Here is a 19,123-nt window from a genome sequence, read left to right as displayed (position 1 = left end):
CACCACATCAAAGTCAGGTAAAACTGCTGCAAATCTCATTTTCAATGACTTTGCCCTGAAGTTCGGGTTCCCGTCCCGCATCCACCATGACCAAGGGGGAGAATTTGAAAATCAGTTGTTCCATCAATTAAAGAAACTCAGTGGCATGGCGGGGTCCAGAACAACACCCTATCACCCGATGGGGAACGGTCAAGTGGAACGCATGAACAGAACAGTGTTGCAAATGTTAAAGACACTAACTGAGACACAAAAGTCAAACTGGAAGGAGTCTCTGAATAAACTGGTTTATGCCTATAACTGCACCCGTTGCGAAGTGACTGGCTATTCACCATTTTATCTTCTGTTTGGGAGATCACCCAGGCTTCCAGTTGATATGCTCTTTGGATTGTGCACAGAGGCAGGTTCCAGTAACCAGCGAGACTACGTGGAGAACTGGAAACGAGGGATGGAAGAAGCATACGCCATTGCAAATGAAAATGCTCAGAAAGCCGCTGACAGAAGTAAGAAGTACTATAACGCTAAAGTTAGGAGTTCAGTGCTACAGCCTGGCGAGCGAGTTCTGATTAAAAACCTGACACCAAGAGGAGGACCAGGAAAACTCCGTAACTATTGGGAAGATACAATTCACACAGTAGTGAGACAAATGGGTTCAGACCTGCCGATTTATGAATTGAGACCAGAAAAGGGTAGGGGACGCTCCAGGGTCCTGCACAGAAACCTGCTCATGTCCTGTGACCACTTACCTTTTGAGACGCAACCAGAAATGACCAAAGATGACAAAAGTCAGAAAAAAAGGAGACATCAGCCTGAATCAGAGCCTCTAGATTCTGATGAAGACAGCGGTGATGAATATGACCTTCATCATGAGCCGCTACAGGTTCCCACATCTACAGTACCTGAGGGGAGGAATGCTGAACCAGCGAGAGAGTGGGAACACAGGCCCCCGCCAGTGAAACAGACAGTTGCCGTGCCAGTCCCTGATACGCAACCAGCACAGCCTCTGGTTGAAAAGCGGCTGGAGGAGACAACAGTTGAGGAGATGAACTTGCCTGCTGAAAATGTGCCTGATGATCGTCCACCAAGTGCCTTTCCTTCATTAACTGCTGCTGCTGAACCTGAGGAACCGGCCTACCAGCTGCCACAAAGAGAGAGACACCCTCCAAGACGTATCAACTATGATCATCTTGGTATCCCTTCCTGCTACAGTATCCAGCCACAGCCACAGTTGTTCCCTGTCTACTCTGCACCAGGAATGGTTCCATGGCTGCCATCACTACAGCAATGTTACTTTCAGCCACCTTACATGTATGGGCTTCAGCAAACATGAGGCTACAGAGTTGACATGTTTGACCATGGACTACTGACTGATTTCACAGACTGTCACAAGAGACAATTTGCAGACTATGCATATAGACCATTAAAAGTGATGGACTGTTGATCAATAGTATGAGAAAAGACTGCTTATGGACTGTTTATACAGCTGGTCAACAGATATGGACTGTGAAAATAATTTGTTAGTTATATTTGAACTGTGACCCTTGACCTCTGCTCAAGTACTACCTTACAGAAGAGGATTTCCTAGGTCCAGTGCATACAGACTGTTGAAGAAGACAATGTTGGTAATGTTGGGACAACATTTATTTTGTCGGGGAGAGTGTGACAGGTTAAAGGAAATACTAATAGCCTGTTATACATTAAAAAGTATTAGTAAGTTCATAGTATGTGAGGATCTTAAAACATCTAAGGTTAAAAAGATCATGCATTCTGTATTAGTTGATAGAGATGGATAACATTCATATAATTGTGTTAAAGTTAAAAGCCATCAAGTGTACAAAAGGTAAGAATTGTAAAAGGAATGTGTAAACGTTATATTGATTACTTTATTTTGTGGTGCCTAATTGAAGGGGAAAAGTGTTAATCTGTGATCTACTAAATGCTCTTTAATCCATGAGTCTGAGACCGATTGCTCTGGTCTCCACCTAAGTTCGCGGGGAAATCGCGGTCTTTTCCTCATTACAGTAAAAGTTCTCGTTGAGGAAACAATACCGTATCACTCTCGTGATTATTTCTCCCCTTTTTCAGGGGCGTAACATTTTTCTCGTGATTATTTCTCCCCTTTTTCAGGGGCGTAACACATATGTTGTATTTATAGGGGACAGATGAAGGGGTAGTCGTTCAAAAATCATGTCAACCCCTATTATTTCACACAGAGTAAGTCCTGGTAACTTATTATGTGATTTGTTAAGCAAACTTTTATTCCTGAACTAATTTAGGCTTTCTTAAACAACAGAGGTGAATACTATATTTTAGTAAATTTGTTAAAAAATGCGTAGAATTGTATTTTAACTTTGACATTATGAAGTATTTTGTGTAGATCAATAACAAACAATCAATCACAATTAAATCTATTTCAATCCCACTTTGTAACACAACAAAATTTGAAAAAATCCAAGTGGGGTGAATACTTATGATTCCCACTGTATAGGCCATTTAGCAGACGCTTTTATCAAAAGAGACTTTTGGGTGGTCCTGGGAATTTAACCCACTACCCTGGCTTTTCAAGGGCCATGCTCTACCAACTGAGCTACAGAAGACCACAGCTTAAAGAACTCACTCTCTCTCACACACACACATACATACATGTACAAACACAGTCTTCCAGAGGCAGGAATATTCACACCCTCATCCTCCCAAAAGGAAATAATATGCTAAAAAGCATATAGAGGTTAAAGTGACCTAAGCAGCAAATGTGCAGTTCTGTCAAGGCATGAGTAAACACAATCTCCCATACATCAGCAGATCTCCACACAAATCTGCTTCTGCCTCTGGCCAGCTTACTAGGCAACAGAGAGTGTCATTGGTTACAGTTGCCATGGAGATGTACTCGACAGCAGGTAGAGAGAGAGAGAGAGAGAGAGAGAGAGAGAGAGAGAGAGAGAACCAAAACAGAAGAATGGGTTAATCTGGAATGGGTTACATTTGACCAAAACAGCAGGGGGTTGGAAGAAAGCGTTGACTTGGATCCTGACCAACAGACTGCACTGACTGCTGAGCTGAGCTGCAGTGGATTAGGGACTGTGGGTTGGCTTTGATGGGGCTGGGGCAACATACAGTATAGCTGGTACAGAGGATATCTGTTGGTGCTTCACTAGGGTGGTATACTGCCAAAAAACAAGGCCCAAGTCACGACAGAAGACGAGAGAAAGAGGGAAAAAATACTAGTGAATTGTCTGAAGTTTTTTAAAGTCCACTTGGCAAAATGAATATTGTAGCTTCTAAATCTTTATTAGAAACACTAAAGGACCCCATAGCACTAGAGAGGCCATCCACAAGCATAATTCCTGGAGTCCCATGTGTTACAACATATTGGAGACTTCCTCAGCGGGAGCCAGTTGAGGTTGGACACAGCAGCCGTGGCTAGTTTACTGGTGGGGATAGAAAGCAGCTCTAGACAAACAATCCCACCTATCAACCTTATCTCCTGGAGGACTATTGGCTTAACTCAGACAACCAGACCAGACTCACTGTTTGTTATCTCCTGTCTGTTATCTCCTGTGTGGGTGGGTGTGTGTGTGGGGGGGGACGACTGGCTGATATTATAGCCCTCAGGCTCAAACACTGGCTTCCTGTTTTAACACTTTCACTAAAAGGTCAACTAAGGTCAGTCAGTAAGCCAGCTGAATAGATGAGGGCAGTAGTCTTGAGTGACAGTAGCTAGAGACTGGACTAGCTAACTTTTGTCTCCTGATTAACTCTAACAGTTTGATAATGTGTTCCGATTGAGAAAAGGTTTATGGACACAATATTCCACAGCAGGAATACATTGAGGAGAATGTTGCATCTACTAGATGCTGTGCACTATGTCATCTAGCCTTGAATAAATTGAGGAGGAAAACAGGACTCTCTCACTAACCTGTGATCAGATTTTTATAAATCTGCACACTAATTTCTTCTGGTCCAAATCGACCCAACCCAACCCCTCACAACCTTTATCTCAGGGAGAAAGGGACGTGGATTTAAAATGGCTAATGTCATTATGGGAGAGGTAACCATGGCGATATGCCCTTGTGGCCCCGGAAGTCCTAATCAAGCATCAGGTTGCTAGGATGGCCTCTAAGGAACCTGATGCTGTCTGTACAGGGGTCTGTTAATAGCACTGCTAATGGCCACAGCAGCATAGGAGACCATCGATTTTTATCTGTTCATTATCAGATGCACTGGTGGAAAATGTCTTTTTAACTCCCTCTCTCATTCAGAGAATAGCCTCTTCAGGTGAAGTGCTGGAGTGCGAGTGGTGGCCTGGCAGGTCCATATGCATTGTACCATGAGCCTGCTGCTGTGTTACTTTAACCACCTTTCATCTGCTTCACTATGGTGGAAGTACCTTTAAGAGGAGCGTGTGTAGTAGGCCTCAAGCAACCTATTACCTCAGACATCCTGATGTGTTCTTGAAGACGGTGGTCCACTCTGCGTCACGAGGTTTGGAGTCCTCATTGGGCTCATGCTCCCAGCCTGAGTGGGGGATGATGACCTCGTTGGTCAAAGTCTGCAGTCCGTGGTTTATAATCACCATCTTCAGAGGCTCATAGGAAGACAGGTTCCACAGGGTCCCTGTGGAGTGGAGGAGGGAGGGAGGGGAGGTGGCGATTGGGATAGAGATAGAGGAAAGGAAAGGATGGATGGAGAGGATGTGGAGGAAAGAGAAATGGAGAAAGGAAAAACTGTCATTCTTTGATTACTTTCACATCTGAGTGAACAACCATTCATGCAAAATGAAACAAGTTACTAGTAACATACAAAACACAATGAGAACAAAGTCCTGTTTTCGCTCACACAGTGAGGAGATAGACTGCTGTGTCTCACACTGATTATAATTCAATCACTGTGCCTGCGCTTTCTGTAATCTCAGAGAGAGGGAGGGAGGAGGGACACACACACACGATGAGGAGAGGTTTAGAAATCCAGCCGGCATGGAGCCTGGCAACAATTGCAATAAAGAGAGAATCAGGAGGGATTTCATAACAAAAGGATGCATCAGGGCAGGACCTTTCGGTTTGTGGAAAACAAAATATTATAGATTGACTTCAAAGTCCACATACAGTCCCCCACACACAGGGTCTTTATTTTGACTATCTTCACTGAAGTTCCCCTCCTCCCTCATCCCCCGGACAAGGCCTAGTGGGGGAGGAATAGTAAGAAAATTGTTTAATCTGGGGTCAGAAAGTATGGGCTCCCTCGGCACTGGGATTATTTCTTACTCAGACAATAATAGCAGCTAGAAGCTACACCGTTTAGCTAAATCCTCTATACACACACAAGCAACACAGTTTCCACACGGTCAATATTTCCGCTGTCAGATCATGCTTACTGCACACTATAACATCTAAAAATACCTTTGTCCCTCTCGTGGGGTTAACTTGTGGTTTGAGAAAACCACTACCTCCCTCCAACAACAATAAGTACATCTGTAAAGTACTTACAACTGAAAATGGCCTCCATACTCCATTACCTAAACACTGCAAGGCCATGAGGCACTGAAGGCCTTAGCACACTGGTAACATGGACCATAGCTTGCCTGATAGGCAGAACTGAGCTCTGTGTCACTAAGGGAACAGCCATGTCATATTGCTAGAGGTTCATTTGACTTTTCAAAAAAGTCAGTGGTGTGGCACTCAGGCATGAACAACAGGAGACTGGGCTGCCTGGGAAGCTGCTGGGTTGATTACCTCCAACACTGGCCCATTAGCATCACCCCATTGGCTCTGACAACTAGCGGTAAACACACCAAATGTAGCCAATGATAGTTAACAGCCCTCCATCACTGGTAGTCAACGTTAGCAGGCACAGTGTTTAATCAACTATAGTATCCATGGATAATTAGTGACAGCAAGCAGGTGGTCAACAAGCAGCCAACAGCAGCCAACAATAGTCTACAGCCCTTACTGGAACAATCCACAATCTTTGGAAGTACATTAATCAACATTAGGCACAATGCAATCAACTTCTACTGTACATGTATTTAAATGAAATTAAAAGAGAGATAGAGAGAGAGACATACTGTGGGCAATATATACTGAACAAAGATTTTACTCAGTTACAGTTCATGTAAGGAAATCAATCAGTTGAAATACATTCATTAGGCCCTAATCTATTTCACAACTGGGCAGGGGCTCAGCCATGGGTGGACCTGGGAGGGCATAGGCCCACCCACTGGGGAGCCAGGCCCAGTCGATCAGAACGAGCCCCCCCCCCCGGGCTGGCGTGGTTACACGTGGTCTGCGACAGTGAGGCCATTTGGACGTACTGCCAAATTCTCTAAAATTACATTGGAGGCGGCTTATGGTAGAGAAATGAACATTAAATTCTCTGCCAACTGCTCTGGAGTAAACAGCTCTGGTGTAAACAAATTTGTGCACAAAATTTGTGAGAAATAAGCTTTTTGTGCATATGGAACATTTCTGGGATCTTTTATTTCAGCTCATGGGACCAACACTTTAAATGTTGCGTTTATATTTCCGTTCAGTATATTTTATGCACTTTTATGCACAGAAATATGAGATTTACCAAGAAGACTGGGACGTATAATCTGCTGTGGTACAGGGTTTTCTTTCTCCTTTCATTTCCGGAACCATCCACTGACAAAATAAATTCGGAGTCAGACAGCGTCCCAAATGAGTGAGTCAGCGTCCCGAACCCTATTCCCCATTAGGTGCACTACCCTGTTCTCTATATTGTGCAAAAGTACTGCACTATATAGGGAATAGGGTGCTATTTGTGACGCCGCCTGGGTCCACAGTCCACACTAACAGCCCATTATTACTGTATATTACATTGACCAGGCTGCTGATATGGCTGTCATTCCAAGCCCTTCAGAACCAACCATTAAAGGATAAAATACTGTTTGTGACAGTGACATCCTTCACTTCCTACAGTGAGCAGAGGAGAATGCATTTCTTTGTGGCGTAGCTTTAATAAATTACAAACAGTCGCCATAGCTCACAGTACAGCCAGTCACAATAGCCATAGCTCACAGTCACAGTACAGTTAGTCTGTTGACATGACTGAACGCTGGCTGGGGGAGTGACAGACAGTCTCCATGCTTCACAGACAGTGGCCATGCAGTGAGCAGGGTTTGTAGGGATCTCTCTCTCACTCCCTCTCTCACTTCATCTGGGCCAGATTACCTCCAACACAGTGCCATTTCTAAAGTGTGCCGGTTCTTTCACCTCATACTTTCTTTCCCCATCTCCCCAGTCCCCAAGAACCTGCTGCCTCATGGATGGACACTCCTCCCTCCCTCCCTCTCACTAATCAAATTGACTGAAAGCCAATCAGAGGCAGGCCAGGCTAGGCCAGGGAGAGGGCCAGGGGGAGCTGGGAGATTTGAGGTGGACCAGGGCTGGACCCCCTTAATTAAGTTTGCTTCCCTCCCAGTCTCCATCCCAGGACCCTGGGCGGCTAATCCCATTTCTTGGGTGCTGGCTGCTGCAGCCATGCTGCTCTAACAGGCCCATTCACTTAGAGCTGCCCATTACACCTCATCCTCCCCCCTGCCATTAATCACAGATTATAGCCTGGGAGAGGGAGGGAGGGAGACAGAGTAGGGAAAGAGGGAGAGAGAGAAAGGGAGAGGGAAAGAGAGGGAGAAGGAAGGCACATACATATGAGCCATACTGTGGGCTAGGCTGTAACTCTCCTACTGCTGTCACATAAATAAAGCAACACCTCACGGCACAACACCTCTCCCCCAAGTGACCTACTTGTTGTGTGTAATGTACTGACATGTATGTGGAACTGATAGATGCACGCACACTACATGTTCATGTTTTTAAATTCATATCAATTGTAAATTATTTTGTATTTTTCGTTATGTGTCAGACCCCAGTAAGACTAGCTGTCACCATTGGCTTCGACTAATGGGGATCCCAATAAAATCAAATAAAGCATCACAGCCTAATTGCTGAGCAGAGATGACGGATAGTCCAGGAGATAGTAGAGGAGGGGCCACGGCTGGTGGGAGGAGAGTTAAGGTACGACAGGCAGGGGGCCACATATATGTTGATTGGGCTGTGTGTATGAGTGTGTCTGTGGATGTGTCTAAAGAGAATTTGTGTATGACAGGGTTTCCGTTAGCCGGTAATTGCCGGCTTTTGTAAAAAAAAAAAATGAAAAGCCGATAAATCCAATTGTTTCTGGCCAAATTGACTGGGCCAGCAGGAAAAACAACGGTAGGCAGGCTATCAGCACGTCACCCACCACTTTACAATGTGAGCTGGAGGCAGTATGCATTTTCAAAACATACTTAGTTTGAAACCTGAATGTTTTACTTCATAGTATGAGGCTTGTCTTACCTTGCTTGAAAATCCTACCATGGAAACATAAAGGCAATTCTTTTATAAAGACTTCATAGGAGGTGCGTGAGTTTCAAGTTTAGGGGAGCATACAATTTATTCTACCAGTTATGATTTTCATATGCACATTTTTGTGGAACAGTTTCATTTCAATAATAAAGTTTTCCTTTCTCAAAATCATTGTCACGTGGTTAATTAAAATGATAAAAATATAAAACTTAAAATGCATCTAATGCAAGATCATCAGCCTCTGATACACTGTGATCATTGGTGGCTAAATAGGCTAAATGAGAGCATGGAACTCCGAGATGGCCAATGCAGCCGTTGGCCTTTACCTTCCATTGTAAACTAAGTAAAAATACATAAAGCCGACAAAATAAAAACAGAAGAAAATCTATTGATGAAAAGGCTGGTTCCTTTCAATCACATTAATCTCTCTACTCAGCATGCCTGCCTGCCTGCCTTTCTATCTGTCTTGATTTGAGCTGTGCTAGTGAAGTGCAATATTGTATCAAATCAATCAACTGGATCTGGTCTGAAGCTCTCTCTAGCGAACTTGCAATATTGTATCAACTAGCCTATTCTGGGCCCTCAGAGTTTCCACAGACAGCTGTTTTTACGCAAGGGAAAAGTGTTCAGGTATTTTATGATGTTTCCACTGGATATATGGGATTATCAGATGATGATATTTTGATCTTTCACAAAAAAGGCTTGGTGATTATTGAGGGGGAGATTGTTGGAAAGATTTTAAAAATAGTCCAGCTGTGAGGAACTGCTAGGCCATAATTCACAATGGATGTTCAAAAAAATACTTTGTTGACTTACTATGTGAGGTGAAGAAAAAATGACTGAGAAGCTCAGCTTATTAGTGGTGGACGTGATGAGTTAAGCCAATCAGAAATCAGACATTCCCAAATGGGCACTCTCCTAAATGTGTGCGCTGCAGGCCAGTTAGACTATTTCTATGCATGCTCAGGTGCACATGCTCCCTCAACATTAACAAGGCAGAGAAACCAGGCACATGCTCAGGTGCACATGCTCCCTCAACATTAACAAGGCAGAGAAACCAGGCACATGCTCATTGCTCACATGGAGCACCAAAACGTATTTCTCACAAGTGTAGCAGGTTGTGACTCTGCAAACAAGTTTCCACTCAGAGAATAAGAACGGTAAATGACTGTAGGCCTAATTAGCAATACAATGCATTAACATAAATGAATGTAATCAAATGATGGGGATTAACAGTACATTTACTACTGGAGACATATGTAATGGGGAATTTATATAAACAACCAAAGGGCAAACAATTCACACAATGAAACAAATCTTGGCCACACACCCCTCCCTTTTATCTTGTCTCAACATTTTTAATTATACTCAAGACACCTTATTTTTATACATATTTTACATGCTTTTCACTGACAGCCCAACTCAATAATCAGCTAGGCCTTTTGGCACGCACACCGCCTATGAAAGACTTCCTCATATGCCATTTCTCTCCCGTTCTATTGGTTTTCATATCAACTTTCTTTTGTTGTCCAGAAGTCAAAAGCACAATCCTAGACATATCAGCAACACATCCTAGTTTTTGCATCTTTAGAGTCAACCTCTTTCTGAGTTTCTAACAGAGATTTTCTTCTCTGTCATATACTGCTCGCATCAGGTGTGGTATTTTCCCACAAATTGCATTTTTGCAATAGTTTGAAAATTACATTTTATTGGCTGCTTCATTACAGGAGTTGCATGGTATGTTAAGATGAATTACCATAATGTAAATGTGATTTCTGTCATTATGAGCACCGTGGATGGACGCCCTAATGCAGGGGTGTCAAACTCATTCCACGGCGGACCATGTGTCTGCGGGTTTTTGTTTTTTCCTTTCAATTAAGACCTCGACAACCAGGTGAGGGAGTTCCTTAATAATTAGTGACCTTAATTAATCAATGAAGTACAAGGGTGGAACAAAAACCTGCAGACACTCAGCCCTTCCTGGAATGAGTTTGACACATGTGCTCTAATGCAAATGGGTCTGGTAAATTTCGGCAATGGCCGGTAAATAAAAATCTTCCCTGTCATGTTGTCCGGTGCCACATTTTCCAAACGGAAACTCTGGTGTATGAGTGTGTCTGTGTCCAGAGAGAATGTGTGTATGAGTGTGTCTGTGTCCAGAGAGAATGTGTGTATGAGTGTGTCTGTGTCCAGAGAGAATGTGTGTATGAGTGTGGATGTGTCCAGAGAGAATGTGTGTATGAGTGTGTCTGTGTCCAGAGAGAATGTGTGTATGAGTGTGTCTGTGTCCAGAGAGAATGTGTGTATGAGTGTGTCTGTGTCCAGAGAGAATGTGTGTATGAGTGTGGATGTGTCCAGAGAGAATGTGTGTATGAGTGTGTCTGTGTCCAGAGAGAATGTGTGTATGAGTGTGAATGTGTCCAGAGAGAATGTGTGTATGAGTGTGTCTGTGTCCAGAGAGAATGTGTGTATGAGTGTGGATGTGTCCAGAGAGAATGTGTGTATGAGTGTGTCTGTGTCCAGAGAGAATGCGTGTATGAGTGTGAATGTGTCCAGAGAGAATGTGTGTATGAGTGTGTCTGTGTCCAGAGAGAATGTGTGTATGAGTGTGGATGTGTCTAGAGAGTTCAGTTGGAACAGACCCATATGAAACAGCTGGCCCCTACCTAGATCTCAGCAGGGTGGCCAGCCCACAAGCAGCACCAATCCACTGCAGTGTGTGTGTGTGTGTGTCCCCGCACCAGACCACACACTGTGTAAGCAGCCCAGGGCCACCCTGCAGGGACTGACACACACACACACACACACACACACACACACACACACACACACACACACACACACACACACCTTTCCTCACCAACTTTAAAAAGAGCAGAACCCTTTCCTGGGCCACGAATCAACTCAAGTGCCACTCCAAGTCTCTGCCTGTGCCCTCACTCTCTCCTCTTCCCATCCTACCACACAGGGGGCTCGTATAAAATAAATCCTGTCTGGAATCGGTGGAGGTGGTGTGTGTGTGTGTGTGTGTGGGGGGGGGGGGCTACCTAGTCCATATACACTCCCCTGCTACCTATTCCCTATTCACTCCCCTGCTACCTAGTCCCTATACACTCCCCTGCTACCTAGTCCATATACACTCCCCTGCTACCTATTCCCTATTCACTCCCTTGCTACCTAGTCCCTATACACTCCCCTGCTACCTAGTCCATATACACTCCCCTGCTACCTAGTCCATATACACTCCCCTGCTACCTAGTCCCTATACACTCCCCTGCTACCTAGTCCATATACACTCCCCTGCTACCTAGTCCCTATACACTCCCCTGCTACCTAGTCCCTATACACTCCCCTGCTACCTAGTCCCTATACACTCCCCTGCTACCTAGTCCATATACACTCCCCTGCTACCTAGTCCCTATACACTCCCCTGCTACCTAGTCCCTATACACTCCCCTGCTACCTAGTCCATATACACTCCCCTGCTACCTAGTCCCTATACACTCCCCTGCTACCTAGTCCCTATACACTCCCCTGCTACCTAGTCCCTATACACTCCCCTGCTACCTAGTCCATATACACTCCCCTGCTACCTAGTCCCTATACACTCCCCTGCTACCTAGTCCCTATACACTCCCCTGCTACCTAGTCCCTATACACTCCCCTGCTACCTAGTCCCTATACACTCCCCTGCTACCTAGTCCCTATACACTCCCCTGCTACCTAGTCCCTATATACTACACTGGGCCTGTCTGGATCACATTACAACACAACAGCCTTTTCTCTGCATTCTGGAGAGGTACTACTGATGCACCAACACCAGGCCAGCAGCCTGTGAGTCAAGCCACGTAAACACACACACATACAAATATACATGTACACAAACATGCATGCACGAGCTCGCACGCAGGTACGCACACACACACACACACACACACACACACACACACACACACACACACACACACACACACACACACACACACACACACACACACACACACACACACAGCACATCCACAACTCAGCTCCTGGGAGAGAGGGAGAGTGCTCAGCAGCTCTATGAATGTTGGATTACAGTAGAGAACAAGGAATGAACACCTGTTTAGTAGTTGTTTGCCCACAAATCTCTGTTCACTAATGTCTATGAATGGAAAATATATGAGACAAATGCACTCCACGATCATCTACTTTTTCAGTTATGTGTTTGCTAGAGGGCGCAGGCCTCTATATTCAGGAGGAAAAAGAGAAAAGGGAAGCACTACAAATAAAAAATATGAAACCGTTTGGTTAGTTCCACGTCAACCCTTCCCTGCAAGAACAGAACTGGCCTTGGTTTTGGGGACAACACAAATCCGTTTAAAATGCATGTGGATGACCATAAAAAAACAGTCTATTTTTAAAGCTCCAATTATATTTAATTGTAGAAAAACATGCCCGGTGTGGGGCACGCTGTAAACTGATCACACATTGTGACGGTGCTGTTTTCATAGAGGCCTCGCTCTAGCAGCTAAAGCATATGGTCAGGCCTGGGATGGAAAGAAAGAGGGAGGAGGGGGAGAAAGAAAACGAGAGAGAGAGAGAGAGAGAGAGAGAGAGAGAGAGAGAGAGAGAGAGAGAGAGAGAGAGGGAAAGAGGGAATGAGAAGGAGAGCGCAAGAGAGAGCTGGGGAGAAAGAGAGAGAAGTGAATAGACCAATGGAGAGAGAGGGGGAGAGATAAAGAGAAAGACAGGGAGATATAGGGGAGGGGTTTTCCTCTGTTTCCCTGTCTTGCGGTGGGAGGTTATTTTTATCTGGGCACAGCCATCCCTCCTCCCACACACAGACTTCTCAGTCAGAGTGACCATACATACAGTAGACTACATAGAGATATTCCACTACACCACCATGTGCTGCACACATCTTCTCCTCTATATTCAACAAAAAAAACAAGTGAACCAACATCTGTCCTTCACAGACAGTCCTTCCATCCAGCCATTTTCTGTGAAAGCACCATAAGATGTTATTACCGCTTATAGTCAGTCACAACACAAAATTCATTATAAGCGTGTTATAATGCATTACAGAGCACATGATACATGATACACATATGTGCAGTGCCTTCAGAAAGTATTCATACCCCGTGACTTATACCACATTTTCTTGTGTTACAGCCTGAATTCAAAATTGATTAAATCTTTTTTTTTTCTCACCCATCTACACACAAAACCCCATAATGACAAAGTGAAAACATGTTTTTAGAATGTTTGCAAATGAATTGAAAATGATATACAGAAATATCTAATTTACATAAATGTTCACTACTGAGTCAATACTTTGTAGAAGTACCTTTGGCAGGGAGTATTTCTGGGTAAGTTTCTAAGAGATTTCCACACCTGTTATGTGCAACATTTGTCAATTATTATTTTAAAATTCTTCAAGCTCTGTTAAATTGGTTGTTGATCATTGCTTGACACCCATTTTCAGTTCTTGCCATAGATTTTCAAGTAAATTTAAATCAAAACTGTAACTAGACCACTCATGAACATTCACTCTCTTGGTAAGCAACTCCAGTATAGATTTGTGTTTTAGGTTATTGTCCAGCTGAAAGGTGAATTCATCTCCCAGTGTCTGGTGGAAAGCAGACTGAACCAGGTTGTCCTCTAGGATTCTGGAATATTTTTTATTCAGTACTAGCTTCCTTCTTTTCACTCTGTCAATTAGGTTAGTATTGTGGAGTAACTACAATGTTGTTGATCCATCCTCAGTTTTCTCCTATCACAGCCATTAAACTCTGTAACTGTTTTAAGGTCACCATTGGCCTCATGGTGAAATTTCTGAGCGGTTTCCTTCCTCTCTGGCAACTGAGTTAGAAAGGACGCCTGTATCTATGTAGTGACTGGGTGTATTGATACAGCCGCCCAAAGTGTAATTAATAACTTCACCATGCTCAAAGGGATATTCAATGTCTGCTTTTTTTTTACCCATCTACCAATAGGTGCCCTTCCTTGTGAGGCATTGGAAAACCTCCCCGGTCTTTGTGGTTGAATCTGTGTTTGAAATTCACTGCTCGACTGAGGGACCTAACAGATAGATAATTGTGTGGGGGAACAGAGATAGTCATTCAAAAATCATAAGTACTGTTATTGCACAGTCCATGCAACTTATTAAGCAGATTTTTACTCCTGAACTTATTTAGGCTTGCCATAACAAAGGGGTTGAATACTTATTGACTCAAGACATTTCAGCTTTTAATTTTTTATTAATTTGTAATCATTTCAAAAACATAATTCCACTTTGACATTATGGGGTATTGTGTGTATTCCAGTGACCAAAAATTGCAATGGAATCCATTTTAAATTCAGGCTCTAACAAAAAGTCAAGGGGTATGAAAACTTTCTGAAGGCACTCTATATACTTCATACAAAGTGTTACCAAAGCATTCTTGAGCTAGTCCCATGGGAAAACTATGTGTTGCTCAAATCGTCCACTCCTAAAGGTTGCCTCCTGACGTGTAAACTGCTATTTGCCCTCTCAGTTTCACATGTCCAAAGCAAAAAAAGCCTCTCTCAGATTCCATTCCCCACATTCCTGCTGAATGCGTGTCAGGTCAAACCAATCCTGTTGAGATTAGTGGTGTGATGTGGCTGGAGAAAGACACACGTCATTCAGTGACATTTAACAAGTCATGGCGAATGTTTAACACAGCATATTCCTACTGAGCTTGAGCCATATACTGTTTAAACCATATACAGGGGTGTTTTTCAAAATACCGACGGTATGATTTTCAATATAGTGGAGCTGCGAGGGTGCTTGCTACGCCACTGCTTATAACTATACGTATAACTATAAGAAATCTAAGATAAGAAAAATAAGTTATATCCAGCTCAGTGCTCCAGCTATGCATTTGGTTTGCTAACTTGCTAGCTAAGTGGCTAGATGTCAAGATCAAGCTTCTTGGTTCCAGCAGAGACATTCAATCCCCTCCTGGATCAAGATCCCTGTTGCCTTTTTTCCTTCGAAATAGCGCCCCTTGTGTGCACATTCGGTTTTACCATATACCCCGGTATGGTACCGAAACGGTGTGACGGTATGGAAATCTGGATACCACCCAACCGTAATTCCTATAACACTAGCCTGGTTTAGTCCATGTTACCAACAACACTCTGTTAGTTCTCTCTCTCTCTGTCTCTTAGATAGAGAATGCAGGGCATGCTTCAATAATGCCTCCAGCCCACAACATCACAATGCCCTAACAGAGAATATGCCGGTACTTTAAATAATAATAGGACGACTTAGAAATTACTTTCCACAACAGTACAGCAGTGGCATTATTCTGGCTCCCGGTGGACATTCAGGTTTTCACAACACACCCGAGCAATTAATTTGTCATTCAAAGAAGCCAATAAGCTTTGTACATTACAAACAAAAGGCTACTATGCCTAGTATTTACTGTCCTATTTACAGCTGAGGAGCTGTAGCTAGTGTTGGCCTATTTACAGCTGAGGAGCTGTAGCTAGTGTTGGCCTATTTACAGCTGAGGAGCTGTAACTAGTGTTGACCTATTTACAGCTGAGGAGCTGTAGCTAGTGTTGGCCTATTTACAGCTGAGGAGCTGTAGCTAGTGTTGGCCTATTTACAGCCGAGGAGCTGTAGCTAGTGTTGGCCTATTTACAGCCGAAAAGCTGTAGCTAGTGTTGGCCTATTTACAGCTGAGGAGCTGTAACTAGTGTTGACCTATTTACAGCCGAGGAGCTGTAGCTAGTGTTGGCCTATTTACAGCCGAGGAGCTGTAGCTAGTGTTGACCTATTTACAGCCGAGGAGCTGTAGCTAGTGTTGGCCTATTTACAGCAGAGGAGCTGTAGCTAGTGTTGGCCTATTTACAGCTGCGGAGCTGTAGCTAGTGTTGACCTATTTACAGCTGAGGAGCTGTAGCTAGTGTTGACCTACTTACAGCTGAGCAGCTGTAGCTAGTGTTGACCTATTTACAGCTGAGCAGCTGTAGCTAGTGTTGACATATTTACAGCCGAGGAGCTGTAGCTAGTGTTGACCTATTTACAGCCGAAGAGCTGTAGCTAGTGTTGACCTATTTACAGCTGAGGAGCTGTAGCTAGTGTTGACCTATTTACAGCTGAGCAGCTGTAGCTAGTGTTGACATATTTACAGCAGAGGAGCTGTAGCTAGTGTTGGCCTATTTACAGCTGCGGAGCTGTAGCTAGTGTTGACCTATTTACAGCCGAGGAGCTGTAGCTAGTGTTGACCTATTTACAGCCGAAGAGCTGTAGCTAGTGTTGACCTATTTACAGCCGAGGAGCTGTAGCTAGTGTTGACCTATTTACAGCCGAGGAGCTGTAGCTAGTGTTGGCCTATTTACAGCCGAGGAGCTGTAGCTAGTGTTGGCCTATTTACAGCTGAGGAGCTGTAGCTAGTGTTGACCTATTTACAGCTGAGGAGCTGTAGCTAGTGTTGGCCTATTTACAGCAGAGGAGCTGAAGCTAGTGTTGGCCTATTTACAGCAGAGGAGCTGTAGCTAGTGTTGGCCTATTTACAGCTGAGGAGCTGTAGCTAGTGTTGGCCTATTTACAGCTGCGGAGCTGTAGCTAGTGTTGACCTATTTACAGCCGAGGAGCTGTAGCTAGTATTGGCCTATTTACAGCTGAGGAGCTGTAGCTAGTGTTGGCCTATTTACAGCTGCCGAGCTGTAGCTAGTGTTGACCTATTTACAGCTGAGCAGCTGTAGCTAGTGTTGGCCTATTTACAGCTGAGGAGCTGTAGCTAGTGTTGGCCTATTTACAGCCGAGGAGCTGTAGCTAGTGTTGGCCTATTTACAGCCGAGGAGCTGTAGCTGGTATTGGCCTATTTACAGCTGAGGAGCTGTAGCTGGTGTTGGCCTATTTACAGCTGAGGAGCTGTAGCTAGTGTTGGCCTATTTACAGCCGAGGAGCTGTAGCTAGTGTTGGCCTATTTACAGCCGAGGAGCTGTAGCTGGTGTTGGCCTATTTACAGCTGAGGAGCTGTAGCTGGTGTTGGCCTATTTACAGCCGAGGAGCTGTAGCTGGTGTTGACCTATTTACAGCCGAGGAGCTGTAGCTGGTGTTGGCCTATTTACAGCTGAGGAGCTGTAGCTAGTGTTGGCCTATTTACAGCCGAGGTGCTGTAGCTAGTGTTGGCCTATTTACAGCCGAGGAGCTGTAGCTAGTGTTGGCCTATTTACAGCCGAGGAGCTGTAGCTAGTGTTGGCCTATTTACAGCTGAGGAGCTGGAGCTAGTGTTGGTCTGTAGAACTCACCAGTGTTGTATAATACGGGTGTGACGTTTAAACAAATTTGGGATCGTTAAAACCATTAAAAAAATGTACATCACAGTGCAGTTATTACAAAACTACCATTAACAGGTTCCCATCATCATCATAAAGGAAACATTTAAATTAAACAAATACCTAACGCTACAATGCTGTAAGTAGGAGGAGATATGCATCTTTCAAATTATTTGCCACGAATGTAAAGCTCTCCGCCTGTCATAATCGTTAAAAGTTGGAAAAATGGCAGAGTGAGACAGGGAAGTCCTGTATGGCATTACTTTGAGAAGTTAAATGAGAAGGTGATGAAATACAAACTTGTGAGGTTGAATTGAGCTACAGTGGCAGTACAGGTGCTGAAAGACGCACCGTGAGACACAACCCGTTGTTGTCAGCCGTGCGATAAGGGACGGAGTGAAAAAAATCACAGCACTGATTACAGAAATGATTAGAGTTGAAATGCAGCCATTGTCAATGGTAGAGGTGTCACGTCCTGACCAGTAAAGGGGTCATTTGTTATATTAGTTTGATCAGGACGTGGCAGGGGGTATTTGTTTAGAGTGTTTCGGGGTTTGTTGTGCTATGTGTTTTTGTAGAGGGGTGTTTGTTTAGAGTGTTCCGGGGTTTTGGTTAATGTTCTATGTTTGTATATTTCTATGTTCTAGTCTAGTCTTTCTAGTTCTATGTTTAGTTTATTGATTTGGCCTTCAATTGGAGGTAGCTGTTCCTCGTTGCCTCTGATTGAAGGTCCTATGTATAGGGGTGTTTTGGTAATGGGTATTGTGGGTAGTGTATGTAGCACCTGACGGGACTGTTTAGTGTCGGTCGTTTGTTTTTGTATACGTGTTTCTTTTGGTTTTTCCTTCTTTTATAATAAATAAGAAGATGAGTATACATTTTCCCGCTGCACCTTGGTCTACTTCAAACGACACCCGTTACAAGAGGATGTCGGCTTCAATACCCTAATGGTATATCTAGAACCAGACTACAAGACACCATGTCGAAAAACCGTGGCGGCCCTGATTGAGAAATTGTACAATGATTGCTCTGTAAGGACAAAGTCCAAGCTCTGAAAATGGCCTTTGTGGCATCGATAGGAGTGAAAAACTACAAAGTGTAAATAGGATAATTTGTCATAAAGTCAGTCTGGTCTAAAACAGAGTTTGGAACATCCGTGCGTTACAACAGGTAAATGAAGGTTGGGTTTTGATTTGAAGATGTCCATTTGCCCACCAACATGGGGTGAACAGCTGCTGTGATTGCTCTCTATCCAATAGCATAGACAGTTAGACAGACCTGCCAATCAGCTCTGACTTTGTTTACATAAGACAATATGTCAAGTATTTTTGAACTTGAGAAATACTGCACCAAACACCTTAGTTAGATGTAAAATTGCGCAACTAAAACATCCTCAGCAAAAACGTCAAAATTATTTACCTATTTCTTGAGTTCTCAGATTCATTCTGGGGATTTTGAGAAAATGA

At 43.8% G+C, this 19,123-nt stretch overlaps 1 protein-coding gene across 6 annotated transcripts in view; it reads right to left on the bottom strand.

Annotated features, from left to right (window-relative positions):
* The window catches only part of LOC115200345 (armadillo repeat protein deleted in velo-cardio-facial syndrome homolog), a gene marked incomplete in the record, with an annotated part of 350,855 nt that overhangs the window by 78,060 nt on the left and 253,672 nt on the right, over positions 1-19,123 (bottom strand). For all 6 annotated transcript variants that reach the window (XM_029763330.1, XM_029763331.1, XM_029763333.1 and 3 more), the window contains 1 exon segment: positions 4,428-4,611. In XM_029763330.1, the coding sequence (XP_029619190.1) occupies positions 4,428-4,611 (184 nt within the window).

Source organism: Salmo trutta, chromosome 9 (genome assembly GCF_901001165.1).
Source record: "Salmo trutta chromosome 9, fSalTru1.1, whole genome shotgun sequence".
NCBI classification, from domain to species: Eukaryota; Metazoa; Chordata; class Actinopteri; order Salmoniformes; family Salmonidae; genus Salmo; species Salmo trutta.
This window is presented reverse-complemented; position numbering and strand designations above follow the sequence as displayed.